General features: G+C 36.5%; 1 protein-coding gene across 1 annotated transcript in view; it reads right to left on the bottom strand.

Annotated features, from left to right (window-relative positions):
* The window catches only part of DIAPH3 (diaphanous related formin 3), a 569,503-nt gene that overhangs the window by 349,386 nt on the left and 200,736 nt on the right, over positions 1-19,381 (bottom strand). The window contains exons 15-17 of the mRNA XM_059903469.1: positions 6,263-6,367; positions 3,324-3,626; positions 2,492-2,606 (exon numbers count right to left, since the gene is read on the bottom strand). Of these exons, the coding sequence (XP_059759452.1) occupies positions 2,492-2,606; positions 3,324-3,626; positions 6,263-6,367 (523 nt within the window). The remainder of the gene's footprint in view (positions 1-2,491; positions 2,607-3,323; positions 3,627-6,262; positions 6,368-19,381) is intronic.

The following is a 19,381-nucleotide window of genomic DNA, read 5'->3' on the forward strand; positions in this document are numbered from 1 at the left end:
AAAAAAAAATCTTTTCTCTAAAAATCCACAATTCTTCAGTAATCTGAATTCTTTGTCCTTCCCTGCCAAGTTGTGATGCAAGCCAATGATGACAATCAACTAGCAGCCCGTGCCTCTATCTCCCCCTGCCTGCTAGAGAGTGGAGAGCAACTATATTTCTACCTGGAACTCAACAATGAATAATAGGTTTAATTTTGAATTCTGCAGAAATGACAAAATTGATTCAAAGTAACCTTTGGTGTCACGTGAAACAGGCAAATATTAGCAGCCAGGCCACGAATAAAGAGACAAGGAGCAACCTATCCACCAGCCCTCTGTCTTGTCAAAGTTTTCTAGGCACCTTTCTCTTGCCTTCCTTTCTGACCTTTCCTATAAAATATCTACTGAAGTCCTGTCTTTCTGAAAGCAGCAATTAATAGCCTTTTCTAATGAAATACTAATAATTCCAAAAAGAACACTTAAGGCTCCTCAAATAATGCTTTCTAGGAGTTATTCTTTAAAATCCAAACCAAAAAATAGTCACCTTCTCATCTCGCCACCTGTTGGCATTGTGAAATGTTGGCACTGCCCTGTGTTACAACCCTGGGCTTCCCCATCTTTCTGTTGATCATGGAAATATCATCTACTGTCCCAGAAAAGAGGAAGCAGCATTTGAGCTGAGAGATAAGAAGTCATAGCCTCTGCCAGCCTCTAAGTCAAACCAAAGAGAGATTCAGGGCAGCGTGGATGCATGCACCAAGCCAGAGAGGCACTGATATATGGAATATTCAGAAAAGGATCATTATTTCCTCACCTTAACCTTTACAACTAGTATTAGATTGAGCAAATATGTTGATTTTTTTCAACCTTAAATCGTAAGACTAAAGTTAGATAACAAGAATTTTTTAAAGGTCCAATTATTTCATTTAGGGCCAACACTACAGCTAAATTAAAGACATGCTAACAAGTTTCCCTTTTGAGCCTCATTAATTAAGAAAGTAATCAGAGTAAAGAGGGACAAAAAAGAGAGAGGCTGGATCGCAGAATTACTTAAATAGCTTTTAGGTACCACCCTTTCTACCTACTAGAAAAGCAGAGGGAAAACTAATCAATTCCAGATTATGAAATCTGAAATTCTGAAGTGTTTTACATGTAAATACACATTTTAACTGCCATATAGTTTCCTTGATTGCCTGAAGAGTGCACTAATCTTATTCAAAGAAAATTTTGATTCTCCATAATCAAAAGATAAAATTAAGATCTGCTTACTTCACAAGTTTTCCTATGATAAGCTTGCTAAGAAAATGCCCCTGGTTTTCAAAGATCAAAATATATCATTTTTACTACTTTGGTCAAGACCAATGGTGTTCCAAAATATCTGATAAAGGCTTTGGATTTAACACAAATTCTAGAAATCTAATTTACAATTACCTTTTAGAGCTTCTAACTTACAATTATTTTTTTAAAAGTTTTTAATTTATATTTTAGAAAGCATTTCAAAGGAAAGCAAATGACTTTTTTGCTATCTGCCAACATCCTTTGGTTGCTGTGATGATCAAGTTAAATCACATATATAAAGCATCTAGCATGGTGCCTAGTACACAGTGGGTACTTTAAGAAGTCAATTCTTCTGTCTACACCAAGCCTTCCCATCTCCATCCAGATGGAGAAAAGCCTGCGCACAGCAACGAAGACCCAACCCAGCCAAAAATTTAAAAAATAATAATAATAATTTTAAAAAATAATTAAAACAAACAAAAAAAGATAATGACTGACCTAAGTGCCTTGTACTACAAACCTAAAATGTGTTACTTAAAAATGAACTGAACAGTGTATGTGCATATCAGCCCTGAAACATAAGTGGTAGGCCCATGACACTGGATGAGACAAAATCAAATTTCAGACAAGAGTAATTCCTAAATATAATTGTTAAAAAGAGAAAAATCACATTGTACAGGTAAAAGCTATCTGTGATGGCTTTTGAAAATGAATTCCATTGCATTTAATGAAAAAATGTTATAATCTACTCATAGACTCTATTTCAAACTAATTTTCAAGATGCTCTACAAATTTGATATTTCTATCCCATGTGAGTCATACTAATTAATTATGTGATAGTCACTGTAACATTAAAGGGTGGGAAAATTCTGACTAGAGGAAGACTTACATTTTGTTTCCATTTTTCTATTTCTCATTGACTACAGGGAATTTTCACACCAAAATTTTCTCTGAAAATACCCTCCTTTATGAAAGTCTAATTTAGAATATCTTCAAAGAAGGTATTACAAAGAAATTTTTTTAAGTTTTGTATTAAATCATTTGTATTTTAAAAATTGTTCAATTGATACTCTATATAAAAAATTAACTTCAGATTATTCATTGGATTATTCATTTATCCATTAGTAACATAAAAATACCATTTATATGACACAATACTTTCTAAAGGTAAGCATATAAAAAGTTACAATATTAAAATACTAAGAGTAACAAATAACCAAGATATTAAACTTACCTTTTGGTTGGCAACAAAACGTATTCTCAAGTTTACAAAGCAAATCCATATTTTCATACTTATTTTCATTTGCTTTTACCCAGAAACAGTCTTCAGTCATTTCCTGAGGTCTGATCTGCAGCCAGAGAGAAGACAGATTCACAAACAGTTGAGTGTTTCATCTGTCTCCCACACCCAATCACCATGTATACACCCAGTGCCCCAGAGCTGCCAGCAGATATTTATGAAGTAATCTCTGTAAGATTTTTTCCCAAAGTATGTTCAATGAAATACAAGTTCTACAGGAAGTTAAGGTGTTATCAGGGAAAAAAAAAGGTTCCACTCTCAAATACTTGGGGATTTGAAGTTGAATGAAATGAAGTTTATTTCTTCTCAATTATACTTCTCCTAGTCTTTAGCAATGCTCAATTTATGTGACCATGAAACCATCATTCTGCAGGATTCAGAATTCCTATGTCTCGACTAACTATCCACTTCTGACAAGTAGTAATACTTTTCCCAATGCTACCAACATAAAAAAGTTCCTAAGAATACTAATTTTTTTGTACTTTTGAGAAACACTTCAAAATACAGAGTATAACCACAATAATGTTGAACTGCCAATTTAATTACAATCAAATCCCATTGTAACAACTAACATCAACTCCTACCCAATTTATAAACCAGAGAGCTTTAGTCAATAGCAAAGGGCTTTGACTCAACATTTTTATTTAAAATAATGCCTGTTTATTTAATGTCATTTTGAATAGGGTTCCCATTGGAAACTATATACAATTATATTTAAGTTTTAATCTAGGTAACAGTATTATTTCTCTATTTATTTCTGTTTTACCTTTAACCAATTCAATCTTCTCATGTTGGTCTCCGGTTTAAATTCTTTCTTTGGTTTTAACCCAAAAGGCAGGGTTGGTGGTGGGGGAGAGGTTCGTCCACTGAGAAATCCCAGGGGAGGTGGTGGAGGCACAGGACCACCACCAAATGGCATGGGCATTCCTGGAAGGGGAGGGGGTGCAGGTGGGGGTGGAGGGGGCACGCCTCCACAAGAGGACAGTGGTGGCGGTGGAGGAAGTGCTGCGTGGCCAGTTCCATTTTCTTTTGAAGAAGGCAAATAGGTACCAGGTGGCAAGGCACCAAACTATAGGGGAAGGAAAAATAAGAAATATGACAAAGAACTCTCTACAAAACACGCTGAAGTACACTTTTCTCAAAAATAAGGTATTATTTTAAACCAAAAACAACTGAATTTCAGTAACATCATGTGGTTTAACCTAAAAACAAAATTTCAAAGATATTTTTTCCCAATTTAAGAATATTATAGCTTTTGTTTTCATAAAAATGTAATTGTCAGAAATATTACTCCCCATTTTGAGGTAGTTATGGCCAACCAGGTGGAGATGTCCAGGAGGCAAATGGCAATATGGGTCTAAAAGATCTGAAAGTCAGCAGTCTCTATAGGACAGCTGAAGAAGCCATGGGTGTAGATATGTTCACCCAGAGTATGTAGCATGAGGAAAGGTTTATATACAGAATTCTACAGGACACCAGCATTTAAGTGGTAAGTAAAAAAAAATAAGATCCAGAAAAGGAGAGGTAAATAATATTGCCACATCATGCCTTTGCCCTTGAGAAAAAAAATCTAAGATTCTTAGTAGGACCTGCAAGAGCATGCCACGATCTGGTCCCTGTGACCACTAGGCACTTCTGTCCTTATGTTTCCATGGCATAATAACAATAGATGCATTTTTACTATCATAAAGGTGATCTGGGTTGATACATAAATTTTTGTGATATGGTTATTTCCTGAAATTACTAACTTCAACTCTGAGCCATATAGCTATAGGAGTATTAATAAATCATTTAAAAGTTTTATGGCACAATTATGGAAAATAGATCATGTATAAAGGCTTGAAGTCGATATCCAAGGTCAGCACAAAGAAAAAGTATTTAAGAGAAGTTGAGACCACAGTCAAAAAACATGCCTTATCAAAAAACATTAAGTATAAAGAAGAATCACTTTAGTGTTATGCTGGGTTGCTGTGATCATGAATAGCACAGCCCTCTCAATGTTAAGGATGTATGTACATTATACTCACACTCAGTATACATTTATGGTTAACAATTAATGTCTTAAAACAAAAGTATGGTTGAATTTTTGCTCTAGATTTTGATGGGTGTGACAGACTTATCACTGAGGGGGCCAGACACTGTGACCACCTTGCCCCCCATTCTATCGCCAGCACCTAACAGTACTTGGCTGTTAAGTGACTGAAGGAATGAAGTCACAGATAATAAAACATATTTTATTCATAACCTTTATAATCAGCATAGCTTTGATCAAAGAGAAGTATATTGAGACAAATGCATAGATTTCATGAGAAATACAAACTTATCCAAAGGAAGTATTTGTCAGTTGTTATTCAAAAATGAATATTGTGTCCAGTGTCAAGTCTCTAATTACAGGCTTTCCTCTAATAGACATAAACAAACGTCATCATTGTACACAATTTAAAACAACACAGGAGATTCCTTGATTTAATCTGTTTCAAAATGTAAATATATTCCCATTTTATATAAAAGCACATGCAGCAATAACATATCCAAGGATGGTGAATATGTTTTCTATAAACTGAAATTTTCTAGAGTAGATTTACGAGTAATGCTTCAACTGGGAAAAATTAAAAAGAAAGGAAAGTCTAAATTTATACTAGCCCAGACCAGGAAAAACTTTTCATGAATATTTCAGCCATTGTCTATAACTCAATCTGAAATTTAAAAACACAAATGTTTCTTTAATATGAGAGACAAAGAGCCACATAAGAAAGATGAAAACTTTCAACAAATTGTGGTACCTTCTCTTGCAGCACTAAAGAAAGATGATCATTGAGAATTTTCTTGTAGATAGATTCTAATTTTTTTTTTTTTTCCAAAACTGAACACTAACAGCTCTTAGGGTATCTTCAGATAGACTCTGCAACAAAACTATACACTAAAGTATAAAAGAAAACAAACTCTCAAAATAACATAGGAAATAGTATACCTAAGACTATTTCAACATAACCATAAATTAGGATGAAAGGAAAACAGCAAAACTATACTTACTGCTCATCATCTTATGTGTAAATCTACATGAAAAAATTTAGCTGTGAAAATTCTACTTCCTTACTTTCATCCATTTAAAACATGCAGATGATGTATTTCTTGCTACCTAAATGCTTTATGTGTAGAGAGCGTACGTGAGTGTATGTATTATCTGCTCCATAATCCAGATTTGCTCTTTTTTGTCATGCTTTAAATCTGTTTACTTTTGGAAATTGAAAAATTATCAGAAAATGTTCTCATTCAGCTAGAGGTTATCTTTCACTGCAAGGTACCCATAGGCTGAAGGATTTGAAAAATAAATAGCTTGAGCAATAATTTTCTGTAGTGGGATAAAGATCAGTGATGAATGACAAATCTAAGAATAAAAGACTTTCTTACCCTTAATGCTTAATTACCTAGCAAACACATGACATCAGGTACAAAACCCAAACGAAACATAAGGAAGCAGATTAGTAAAAGTTTAGACATTCTTAAAAATGCAAACAGAGAAAAGGGGGCAAAATAATTTTAAAAATAAACACAGCAGAATAGAAATACATATAAACAATAATATGAAAACATACAAGGGAAATTAAAGTTTCAACATTTTGATGCTATGAAGATATGATACGACCTTTGTTCCCCTGGTGAGCTTTCAATACCCAAATTCACTCCAGGTTGATGGTATTTTACCTGTGATTTAAAAGCTTGTAACTCTGCTTGAAGCTCGTTAATCTTTGCTTCTTTTTTCTGCAATTGAGCCTGAGTTTCTTGGTGTTCGGTAAACTCTTTTTCAAACTGAAAAGGAAAAAAGAAAAAAAAACAAAAACACACAAGAAAGAGAGAAAGATGAAAATAAAAAGCACTATTCTTCATCTAGAAATTTGATTCTAATGATCTGTTGGTAGAACATAAACTTTTATGAAAGGAGTGGTAGGTTTTTGCTAAGTCACCCACAGCTTTTCTCTAGGTCCCTCCAGGTCCCACCAAAATCATTCATTTGCAAAGGAGCAGACAAAGCCAGAAATGAAATGTGTGACCATCTCCTCTCAGCAGAACAAACTGGGCCCACAGTTATCCAGAACCCTGGCATTTTTCTTAAAAGTCCCTAAATATCATTGCAACTTTGTGTAAAATAATAGAGAGCTAGGCATTGTACTGAATTCCCTGACCCCTACCTGCAAAAACTTATACTTGAAACTTGTCTTAAGTTTATCAACATGATTTAAAAGAATTCCACTTTAATATTTTATTAATAAATAACTCCACTTTGTAAATGCATCAATTACTTTCTTTTTTCTTACTACAACATCATGAGGGTTAAGGACCTGATGCAGGCTGTAACCTTCAACAACAGTTTAAGAGGATAAAGTCCATTTTATTTATCATTAATCTTTGGGAAATTAATGATAAATTAGTCTTTCAAGTCCTTAGTGCAACACTTTGTGGGAGGAAAGCAAATAATAAAATTTGGTGAATCCAAAGAGTTTTCTAATTGATACAGTCACTCATCACAAGTCACCATCCTGTATTCAAACAGCTCCACCTTGCCATCATCATGACTAAAAACCTCTACTAGCAGAGGTGAATTCAAATAGAGTACTGTCTCATAATCAAGAACAAGTATTTGACTGCCTTTTAAAAATAAAAAAAAAAAAAAATCATTTAAAAAAATACAAATATTTCACAAATGTAGCCTTGAGAGAGTTAGGGTTGGGCTCAGGGTTAGGATTAGGGTTAGGGGCTCCATACACTGATGGCTTCCAAGTCCCTATCACTAGCTCAGCTTCACATCTGCATTCCAGACTGTAAGTCAGTCTATAAATATATTTCCAACTTAATGAACATTTTTCAAGACTAAGAAAGCATTCCAGTATTTTCAAAGCCAATATTATCTTCTTCTCTACAAACTTTGTTTTTTGAATACTGCTGTTCCATCTAAAAGATACCACATATATCATGACTCCTTTGCTCTTAAACCTTTAGTGGCTTCATTATAAAAGCCATACTCATTAACCTAATATCTAAGTACACCCTGATAACTGCTCCTATACCGTAATTTTCCTTTATTCAATAAATATCTAATAGCATGACTATTATGTGTTTCTCAGAGTAGCAGGGACTAGGGGTACAGAGTTTAAGAGAGTATGATCACTGTGTTTAGTAAGCATAGTGTCTGGTGGCAAAGTCAAAGCAAACTAACCACCCAAAATCTATGAAAATTACCAGCAATAAAGAGAGAAAGACTGGAGGCATGTGCATCATTCCTGGAGGAATGATGTTTGATCTCAGGTTTAAAGAACTTGAGTCATTAGCTGAGAAGTGTAGCTTGCATTTCAAATAGAGTGATTAGCACAGAGTGTACATGAATGACAAGCCATTCCCTGTAAGGGGCACAAAAGGAGATATGAGAACAAACTGCACAGGATGAAGCTGGAGGTACATAGGAGTGCAACTGTGGAAAGAAATTTCACAATAAACCAAGAAGCTTTCTTCTTTTTTGTAAAAACTAAAAACTATAGAGAGCTATTAGGGTATTTATCATAAGAAAACAACATAATCAAATTTGCACTTTGGAAAACCCAACTAGGAGCAGTGTGGACAATGGACTGAAAGATAAATACTAGAGGCATAGAAATGAGTGTAGACCTACTGAAGTTATCCAAGCAAGAACTGAAGCCCTTCCTAAATGAAGGTAGAAAATAGGGTAATGGAAAGAAAAGAAATATATATATATATATATATAAACACAATCCAAAATATTAGTGTCTGACTGAACAAAGGAAATGAGCGAGGGGAATATATCTAAGATCACAACATTGTTCTGTTGCTTTGCAAGCTGGCAACAAAGTATTATAATTTGAGGGAATGACATATTTATGGGCAAGAACGATGAATTTGGTTTTGGAGGTATTAAGTTTGAGGTACCTTTGGGAAATTCAAAATAAATTTATATATGCCTCCAGGACTTCCTTGGTGGCGCAGTGGTTAAGAATCCACCTGCGAATGCAGGGGACATGGGTCCGAGCCCTGGTCCAGGAAGATCCCACATGCCACAGAGCAACTAAGCCCGTGTGCCACAACTACTGAGCCTGCGCTCTAGAGCTCGCATGCCACAACTACTGAGCCCGCGTGCCACAACTACTGAAGTCCACGCACCTAGAGCCCGTGCTCTGCAACAAGAGAAGACACTGCAATGAGAAGGCTGTGCACCTCAACGAAGAGCAGCCCCCGCTCACCGCAACTAGAGAAAGCCCGCACACAGTGACAAAGACCCAATGCAGCCAAAAATAAAAAATAAATAAATTTATTTTTTAAAAAAATTTATATATGCCTCCTCCTCGGCCATCTCACCTTCTTGCCTCACACTAATCCATCAGGGCTCACATTAGCTCTTACTTCCTTGGGTAAGTCTTCCCTGGCCACACAAGATCTATAGTCTTACAAACCACATAGGGTTTTCCTACCACAACAATTATCACACTGTAATACAAAATTATCAAAAGGTAGTATCACACACCTCAATAACACCCACCAACCTGGAAGCTCACTAATAGCGAGAACCTTTTCTATTTTATTCATCACCTTTCCAAAGCTTTATACTTATAATTAAACTCAATAAGTATTTGTTGAGTGAAGTCATGAGCCTGTTTCTGTCACACCTTCCTTTATATGTTGTATAACCACGTCAATATCATATAGTAAAGGTCCCCAATCTCCCAGCCTCAAAAATCTTTGACAGGTCATTTTCTCTACTCTCCTTTATACGACTGCTCAGCCAATGTTTCCTGCTACTTAGCAAGAAATAAAAAACTAAATTCTTATGAGAGTAAGAATGAAGAAGTCTTTTTCACAATATCAATATGTACACTATCCTATCTTATAGGCCTTAGAATAAGATGCAAATGGAAAAAGAATTATTTATAGGAATAAAAATAAAACTATCAAAACAACCAGTCATAATTAGTACACTCAAAGAAAACTTATTAAATTAACTTGACCATGCTGAGAGTATCTGTATTACTTACCAAAGAGATAAGTTTCTACAACTTCCCCTATAAAAAGATCAGACGAAATATAAAGTGTGCTTTAGCATTTGTATATATATAGTCAAATCACAGTAGCCTTGGGGATAAAATGAATCTCCCTTAAAGACGTACTTTATAAAAACTGATATGATAGGCTTCTTCTCCAAAAGAGTTAGCAGAGCAGTATTATGCTTACAAAATTACACGCAAAAATGTCAAGAAACACAGTTAAGGTTGAAGCTCTGCTTAATTTCATTCCCTAGGGTAAATGTATTAGTGCATCTGTACAAGAAGGTGGATAACTCAATATTCTCTATGTACTTTCTGACATTTCTGGTCTTCATTTTTCAAATTTATGCACTAAAATAAAGAATGTGTCTAGCAACCATGATAGCTTCCTGCCTAAAGCAAAGTATTTACATGTGTCCTTATAAAGCTATCAGAAAAAAATTCTTGCTGACACATACAAAATGGTATGCAATAGAAATCTTTTATGGAGCAAACAATATTTTCTGAATATACCTAAGACATATAACTGCTGACTAAATGGAGAAAACTAACTTTGAACAAGGTCTTTCTTCTATTTACATGAAAAGCTTACAATTTTAAAACAATGTCTTAAGAAAGTTATCAAGTTTAACACCAGTCATATATGAATATTGTATGCCTAAAAATGATTATAAAAGCAAATGTAGGGGAGAACTTCAAGACGGCAGAGGAGTAAGACGTGGAGATCGCCTTCCTCCCCACAAATACATCAGAAATACAACTACATGTGGAACAACTCCTACAGAACACCTACTGAACAGAAGACCTGTTCAGAAGACCTCAGACATCCCAAAGGCACGAAACTCCCCAAGTACCTGGGTAGGGCAAAAGAAAAAAGAAAAAACAGGGACAAAAGAATAGGGACAGTACCTGCACCTCTGGGAGGGAGCTGTGAAGGAGGAAAAGTTTCCACACACTAGGAAGCCCCTTCACTAGTGGAGACAAGGAGTGGCGGGGGTGAAGCTTTGGAGCCACAGAGGAGAGCACAGCAACAGGGGTGCAGAGGGCAAAGTGGAGAGATTCCCACACAGACGATTGGTGCCGACCAGCACTCACCAGCCCAAGAGGCTTGTCTGCTCACCCGCCGGGGCGGGTGTGGGCTGGGAGCTGAGGCTCAGGCTTCGGAGGTCAGATGCCAGGGAGAGGACTGGGGTTGGCTGCATGAACACAGCCTGAAGCGGGCTAGTGCACCACAGCTAGCCGGGAGGGAGTCCAGGAAAATGTCTGGACCTGCCTAAGAGGCAAGACATTGTTTCCAGGTGGGTGAGGAGAGGGGATTCAGAGCACGACCTAAACGAGCTCCAGAGACAGGCACGAGCCACGGCTATCAGCGCGGACACCAGAGACAAGCATGAAACGCTAAGGCTGCTACTGCCGCCACCAAGAAGGCTGTGTGCACGCACAGGTCACTATCCACACCTCTCCTCCTGGGAGCCTGTGCAGCCCGCCACTGCCAGGGTCCGGTGATCCAGGGACACTTCTCCAGGAGAACACACGGCTCGCCTCAGGCTGTTGCAACATCCGGCGGCCTCTGCCGCTGCAGGCTCCCCCCGCATTCCATACCCCTCCCTCCTCCCGGCTTCAGTGAGCCAGAGCCCACAAATCAGCTGCTACTTTAACCCTTCCTGTCTGAGCAAAGAACAGACGCCAGAGGGCGACCTACATGCAGAGGCGGAGCTAATCCAAAGCTGAACCCCAGGAGCTGTGCAAACAAAGAAGAGAAAGGGAAATTTCTCCCAGCAGCCTCAGCACCAGCAGATTATATCTTCACAATCAACTTAATGTAGCCTGCATTGGTGGAATACCTGAATAGACAACGAATCATCCCAAAATAGAAGCGGTAAACTTTGGGAGCAACTGTAGACTTGGGTTTGCTTTCTGCATCTAATTTGTTCCTGGACTTACGTTTATCTTACTTTAGCATTTAGAGTTTATTATCATTGGTAGATTTGTTTATTAATTTGGTTGCTCTCTTCCTCCTTTTTCTTTTTTTATATATAGATATATATATTTCTTTCCTTTTTCTCTTTTTTTTAGTGTGTATGTGTATACTTCTTTGTGTGATTTTGTCTGTATAGCTTTGCTTTTACCATTTGTCCTAGAGTTCTGTCTGTGCATTTTTTTTTTAAGTATAGTTTTTTAGTGCTTGTTATCATTGGTGGATTTGTTTTTTGGTTTTGTTACTCTCATCTTTCTTTCTTCTTTTTATTACTTTTTAACTTTTTATTTTTAATAATTTTTTTAAATTATTTAATTTAATTTTACTTTTCTCTTTCTTTTTTTACCTCCCTTTTCCTCTGAGCCGTGTGGATGACAGGGTCTTGGTGCTCCGGCCGGGTGTCAGGACTGCGCCTCTAAGGTGGGAAAGCTGAGTTCAGGACATTGGTCCACCAGGGACCTCCCGGCTCCATATAATATCAAATGGTGAAACCTCACCAAGAGATCTCCATCTGAATGCTAAAACCCAGCTCCACTCAACGACCAGCAAGCTACAGAGCAAGATACCCTAGGCCAAACAACTAGCAAGACAGGAACACAACCCCACCCATTAGCAGAGAGGCTGCCTAAAATCATAAGGTCACAGACACCCAAAAACACACCACCAGACGCAGTCCTCCCAACCAAAAAGACAAGATCCAGCCTCATCCACGAGAACACAGGCACTAGTCCCCTCCACAACCCACTGAAACAACCTTAGCCCCTGGGGTCAGAAACCAAAAACAACGGGAACTATGAACCTGCAGCCTGCAAAAAGGAGACCCCAAACACAGTAAGTTAAGCAAAATGAGAAGACAGAGAAACACACAGCAGAAGAAGGAGCAAGGTAAAAATCCATCAGACCATACAAATGAAGAGGAAATAGGCAGTCTACCTGAAAAAGAATTCAGAGTAATGATAGTAAAGATGATCCAAAATCTTGGAACTAGAATGGAGAAAATACAAGAAACATTTAACAAGGACCTAGAAGAATTAAAGAGCAAACAAACAATGATGAACAACACAATAAATGAAATGAAAAATTCTCTAGAAGGAATCAATAGCAGAATAACTGAGGCAGAAGAACGCAGAAGTGACCTGGAATATGAAATAGCGTAAATAACTACTGCAGAGCAGAATAAACAAAAAAGAATGAAAAGAATTGAGGACAATCTCAGAGACCTCTGGGACAACATTAAATGCACCAACATTCGAATTATATGAGTCCAAGAAAAAGAAAAGAAAAAGAAAGGGTCTGAGAAAATATTTGAAGAGATTATAGTTGAAAATTTCACTAATAAGGGAAAGGAAATAGTCAATCAAGTCCAGGAAGCACAGAGAGTGCTTATACAGGATAAATCCAAGGAGAAACACGCCAAGACACATACTAATTAAACTCTCAAATATTAAATACAAAGAACAAATATTAAAGCAGCAAGGGAAAAACAACAAATAACACACAAGGGAATCCCCATAAGGTTAACAGCTGACTTTTCAGCAGAAACTCTGCAAGCCAGAAGGGAGTGGCAGAACATATTTAAAGTGATAACAGGGAAAAACCTACAACCAAGATTACTCTACCCAGCAAGGATCTCATTCAGATTCGATGGAGAAATTAAAACCTTTACAGACAAGCAAAAGCTAAGAGAATTCAACACCACCAAACCAGCTTTACAAAAAATGCTAAAGGAACTTCTCTAGGCAGGAATCACAAGAGAAGGAAAAGACCTACAATAACAAACCCAAATCAACTAAGAAAATGGTAATAGGAACATACATATCGATAATTACCTGAAATGTAAATGGATTAAATGCTCCAACCAAAAGACACAGACTGGCTGAATGGATACAAAACAAGACCCGTATATATGCTGTCTAAAAGAGACCCACTTCAGACCTAGGGACACATACAGACTGAAAGTGAGGGGATGGAAAAGATATTCCATGCAAATGGAAATCAAAAGAAAGCTGGGGTAGCAATTTTCATATCAGACAAAATGGACTTTAAAATAAAGACTATTACACGAGACAAAGAAGGACATTACATAATGATCAAGTGATCAATCCAAGAAGGATGTAACAATTATAAATATTTATGCACCCAAAATAAGAGCACCTCAATACATAAGGCAAATGCTAACAGACATAAAAGGAGAAATTGACAGTAACACAATCATAGTAGGGAAGTTAACACCCCACTTTCACCAATGGACAGATCTTCCAAAATGAAAATAAATAAAGAAACACAAGCTTTATACAATACATTAAACAAGATGGACTTAATTGATATTTATAGGACATTCCATCCAAAAACAACAGAATACACTTTCTTCTCAAGTGCTCATGGAACATTTTCCAGGATAGATCATACCTTGGGTCACAAATCAAGCCTTGGTAAACTTAAGAAAATTGAAATCATATCAAGTATCTTTTCCAATCACAATGCTGTGAGACTAGATATCAATTACAGGAAAAAATCTATAAAAAATACAAACACATGGAGGCTAAACAATACACTCCTTAATAATAACCAAGAGATCACTGAAGAAATCAAAAAGGAAACCAAAATTACCTAGAAACAAATGGCAATGAAAGCACGACAACCCAATACCTATGGGATGCAGCAAACGCAGTTCTAAGAGGGAAGTTTACAGCAATACAATTCTACTTCAGGAAACAAGAAATATGTCAGATAAATAACCTAACCTTACACCTAAAGCAATTAGAGAAAGAAGAACAAAAAACCCTCAAAGTTAGCAGAAGGAAAGAAATCATAAGGATCAGATCAGAAATAAATGAAAAAGAAATGAAAGAAACAATAAAATAGATCAATAAAACTAAAAGCTGGTTCTTTGAGAAGATAAAAGAATTGATAAACCATTAGCCAGACTCATCAAGAAAAAAAGGGAGAAGACTCAAATTAATAGAATTAGAAAGAAAAAGGAGAAGTAACAACTCACATTGCAGAAATACAAAAGATCATGAGAGATTACTACAAGCAACTCTATGCCAATAAAATGGACAACCTGGAAGAAATGGACAAATTCTTAGAAAAGTACAACCTTCCAAGACTGAACCAGGAAGAAATAGAAAATATAAACACACCAGTCACAAGCATTGAAATTGAGACTGTGATTAAAAATCTTCCAACAAACAAAAGCTCACGAACAGAGGGCTTCACAGGTGAATTCTATCAAGCATTTAGAGAGCTAACACCTATCCTTTTCAAACTCTTCCAAAATATAGCAGAGGGAGGAACACTTCCAAACTCATTCTACGAGGCCACCATCACCCTGATACCAAAGCCAGACAAAGATGTCACAAAGAAAGAAAACTATAGGCCAATATCTCTGATGAACATAGATGCAAAAATCCTCAACAAAATACTAGCAAACAGAATCCAACAGCATGTTAAAAGGATCATACACCATGATCAAGTGGGGTTTATCCCAGGAATGCAAGGACTCTTCAATATATGCAAATCAATGTGATAAAACATATTAACAAACTGAAGGAGGAAAACCATATGATCATCGCAACAGATGCACTTAAAGGTTTTGACAAAATTCAACACCCATTTATGATAAAAACTCTCCAGAAAGTAGGCACAGAGGGAACCTACCTCAACATAATAAACACCATATATGACAAACCCACTGCAAGCATCATACTCAATGGTGAAAAACTGAAAGCATTTCCTCTAAGATCAGGAAGAAGACAAGGATGTCCACTCTCACCACTATTATTCAACATAGTTTTGGAAGTCCTAGCCACAGCAATCAGAGAAGAAAAAGAAATAAAAGGAATACAAATTGGAAAAGAAGAAGTAAAACTGTCACTGTTTGCAGATGACATGATACTATACATAGAGAATCCTAAAGCAGCCACCAGAAAACTACTAGAACTAATCAATGAATTTGGTAAGGTTGCAGGATACAGAATTAATGCACAAAATCTCTGGCATTCCTAAACACCTACAACGAAAAATCAGAAAGTGAAATTAAGGAAACACTCCCATTTACCACTGCAACATTAAGAATAAAATACTTAGGAATAAACCTACCTAAGGAGATAAAAGACCTCTATGCAGAAAACTATAAGACACTGATGAAAGAAATTAAAGATGATACAAACAGATGGAGAGATATACTATGTTCTTGGATTGGAAGAATCAACATTGTGAAAATGACTATACTACCCAAAGCAATATACAGATTCAATGCAATCCCTATCAAACTACCAATGGTATTTTTCACAGAACTACAACAAAAAATTTCACAATTTATATGGAAACACAAAAGTCCCCGAATAGCCAAAGCAATCTTGAGAATGAAAAATGGAGCTGGAGGAATCAGGCTCCCTGACTTCAGACTCTCTACAAAGCTACAGTAATCAAGACAGTATGGTGCTGGCACAAAAACAGCAATATAGATCAATGGAACAAGGTAGAAAGCCCAGACATAAACTCCCGTCCATATGGTCACCTTATTTTTGATAAAGGAGGCAAGAATATACAATGGAGAAAAGACGGCCTCTTCAATAAGTGGTGCTGGAAAAACTGGACAGCTACATGTAAAAGAATGAAATTAGAACACTCCCTAACACCATACACAAAAATAAACTCAAAATGGATTAAAGACCTAAATGTAAGGCCAAACACTATAAAACTCTTAGAGGAAAACATAGGTTTTGCAAATATGTTCCTATAAAAGGCTTTCATCTTCAAGAAATTCATGGAAAAGACTCTGACAAGTACAGGTTTCTGGTAACTGACTGTACTGCTGAACTGAATGAATAAGCATTTTCAGAACTCTAATGAAAAACTGATGAACTCATAAAAGTGCTAACAAAAGATCAAGATGAAAAAAAAAATTAATTACATGGGACTGAGTGAACTGATGAGGATGAGTATAATTTTTGTGACTTTCTGTCTGAATTAAAAAAAAAAAATCCCACAAGAACTCAGAGGCAAAGAATATACAAATCAATTTTCACTGCAAAGTAAAGGAGCTGTTACAGTGGAGGATTACTGGACTGAATGTCAATATTATGACATAGTATGAGTGTGTTTCATGTTTGGTAATTGCAATCATTGTTGCTTTTGTTGTGGTCATCCATGTACAACGCTTGGTGTCAGTCTATTTATCTCTTGTAAAAATAAAATACAGTGTGTGTGTGTGGAAAAAAAAAAAAAAAACATAGGCAGAACACTCTGTTACATAAATAAATCACAGCAAGATCCTTTTTGACCCACCTCCAAGAGAAATGGAAATACAAACAAAAATAAACAAATGGGACCTAATGAAACTTAAAAGCTTTTGCACAGCAAAGGAAATGGTAAGCAAGACAAAAAGACAACCCTCAGAATGGGAGAAAATATTTGCAAATGAAGCAACTGACAAAGGATTAATCTCCAAAATACACAAGCAGCTCACAGAGCTCAATATCAAAAAAACGAACAACCCAATCCAAAAATGGGCAGAAGACCTAAATAGACATTTCTCCAAAAAAGATATACAGATTGCCAACAAACACGTGAAAGAATGCTCAACATCATTAATCATTAGAGAAATGCGAATCAAAACTACAATGAGGTATCACCTCACACTGGTCAGAATGGCCATCATCAGAAAATCTACAAACAATAAATGCTGGAGAGGGTGTGCAGAAAAGGGAACCCTCCTGCACTGTTGGTGGGAATGTAAATTGATACAGTCACTATGGAGAACAGTATGGAGATTCCTTAAAAAACTAAAAATAGAACTACCATATGACCCAGCAATCCCACTCCTGGGCATATACCCTGAGAAAAACATAATTCAAAAAGAGTCATGTACCAGAGTGTTCACTGCAGCTCTATTTACAATAGCCAGGACACAGAAGCAACCTAAGTGTCCATCGACAGATGAATGGATAAAGAAGATGTGGCACATATATACAATGGAATATTACTCAGCCATAAAATGAAACGAAACTGAGTTATTTGTAGTGAGGTGGATGGACCTAGAGACAGTCCTACAGAGTGAAGTAAGTCAGAAAGAGAAAAAGAAATACTGTATGCTAACACATATATATGGAATCTTAAAAAAAAAAAAAAAAAAGGTTCTGAAGAACCTAGGGGCAGGACAGGAATAAAGACGCAGACATAGAGAATGGACTTGAGGACACAGGGAGGGGGAAGGGTAAGCTGGGACGAAGTGAGAGAGTGGCACGGACTTACATATACTACCAAACGTAAAATAGATAGCTAGTGGGAAGCAGCCGCATAGCACATGGAGATCAGCTCGGTGCTTTGTGACCACCTAGAGGGGTGGGATAGGGAGGGTGGGAGGGAGACACAAGAGGCAGGAGATATGGGGATATATGTATATGTATAGTTGATTCACTTTGTTATAAAGCAGAAACTAACACACCATTGTAAAGCAATTATACTCCATAAAGATGTTAAAAAAAAAGAAAGCAAATTTAAACTATCTGGGATGAATTCAAATCAAGCACTTGAAAGTTTGCTACTACTTTCCCACGATGAATTGAAGTATTTACTGAGCTTGGAATACAGAGTCAGTGGGGTGAAAGGTCACCATACAACACAAACATCTATCAACTGGAACACTTATGACACTTAATTTAAAGGATCTATTAATTTGTTTCCCCCTGTAAACAAAGTTGCTTCGCAGCAATGGCGATATCATATCCACAGCTGTAATCCAAGCCTGCAGCCAAAGGCCTGGGAGATAATATCCTCTCACTAAGTATTTGGTGAAACTTAGGACTTCTTGGACAGGACACTTACAAAGTTTTTCATAAGTTACAAATAACTTATGAAAGTGTCTACCATTTGCAAGTTATGTTTTATCTTAAAAGACTATAAAAAATGTACAGTTCTCTCAAGATTCATTTAGGGCCTGACACATCAAAAATGTAGTCTCTGGCATAGTGCCTAACTCTGTGTAAATGTTCCTTTCATATGTGTTCATTGAGGTGGTGGTAGCAGTAATTACCATGATTCCTCAAATGTGAGGAACCAGCCCTAAGAATTCAAATCAGAGTGACTACTTAAAATGTAAAGAATCCAACAACAAAAAAATAAAATAAAATTTAAAAGTAAAATTTAAAAAACAGAGAAAAAGTCTAATAGATACCCATTAAGTAGAGATAAAAGCACAAAACACTACCTTAAAGAAAAGTGGGGAATGGCTAGATGGTCAGCAATACTATTGGCCAGAAACAAATGAAACTGCTGACATCCAATACTTTTTATCTATGAAAATGACAATTTTATGTGGTTCCACTTAGTCTAATGAAGTAACTTTAATCAAAACAGAAAGCAAGTTAAACTTCTTCTCTTAAAATTTTTAGACATAATTTCAATCTTAAGGGCCTGAATTATATGATGTCTTGAGAAATACTCCAATCTTAAAATGCTGACTCTATACATTGTCAATCATTTATTCATTCAATTCATTCAAAGAATATGTTTTAGTTCTCAGTCCAGGAATTGTTCTAGGTGCCAGGATAGTGAATAAAGCAAACACAAATCCCTCATAAAGTTTATTCCAGAGGGAGAAATAGACAAGACATTCTCATATACACACACAGATACCTAAATGATGCAACATGTCAGATGGTGATAAATACAACAGTAGAAAAACAAGAAACACAGGGAGGGTCAGAGTTGGGAGTGGGGAGTTTAAATGTTTAAATATAATGGTCCAGGAAGTCCTCCTCAGAGAATGGCATTTGTGCAAATACCTGAAGG

This window comes from Balaenoptera ricei, chromosome 18, assembly GCF_028023285.1.
Source record: "Balaenoptera ricei isolate mBalRic1 chromosome 18, mBalRic1.hap2, whole genome shotgun sequence".
Classification (NCBI taxonomy): domain Eukaryota; kingdom Metazoa; phylum Chordata; class Mammalia; order Artiodactyla; family Balaenopteridae; genus Balaenoptera; species Balaenoptera ricei.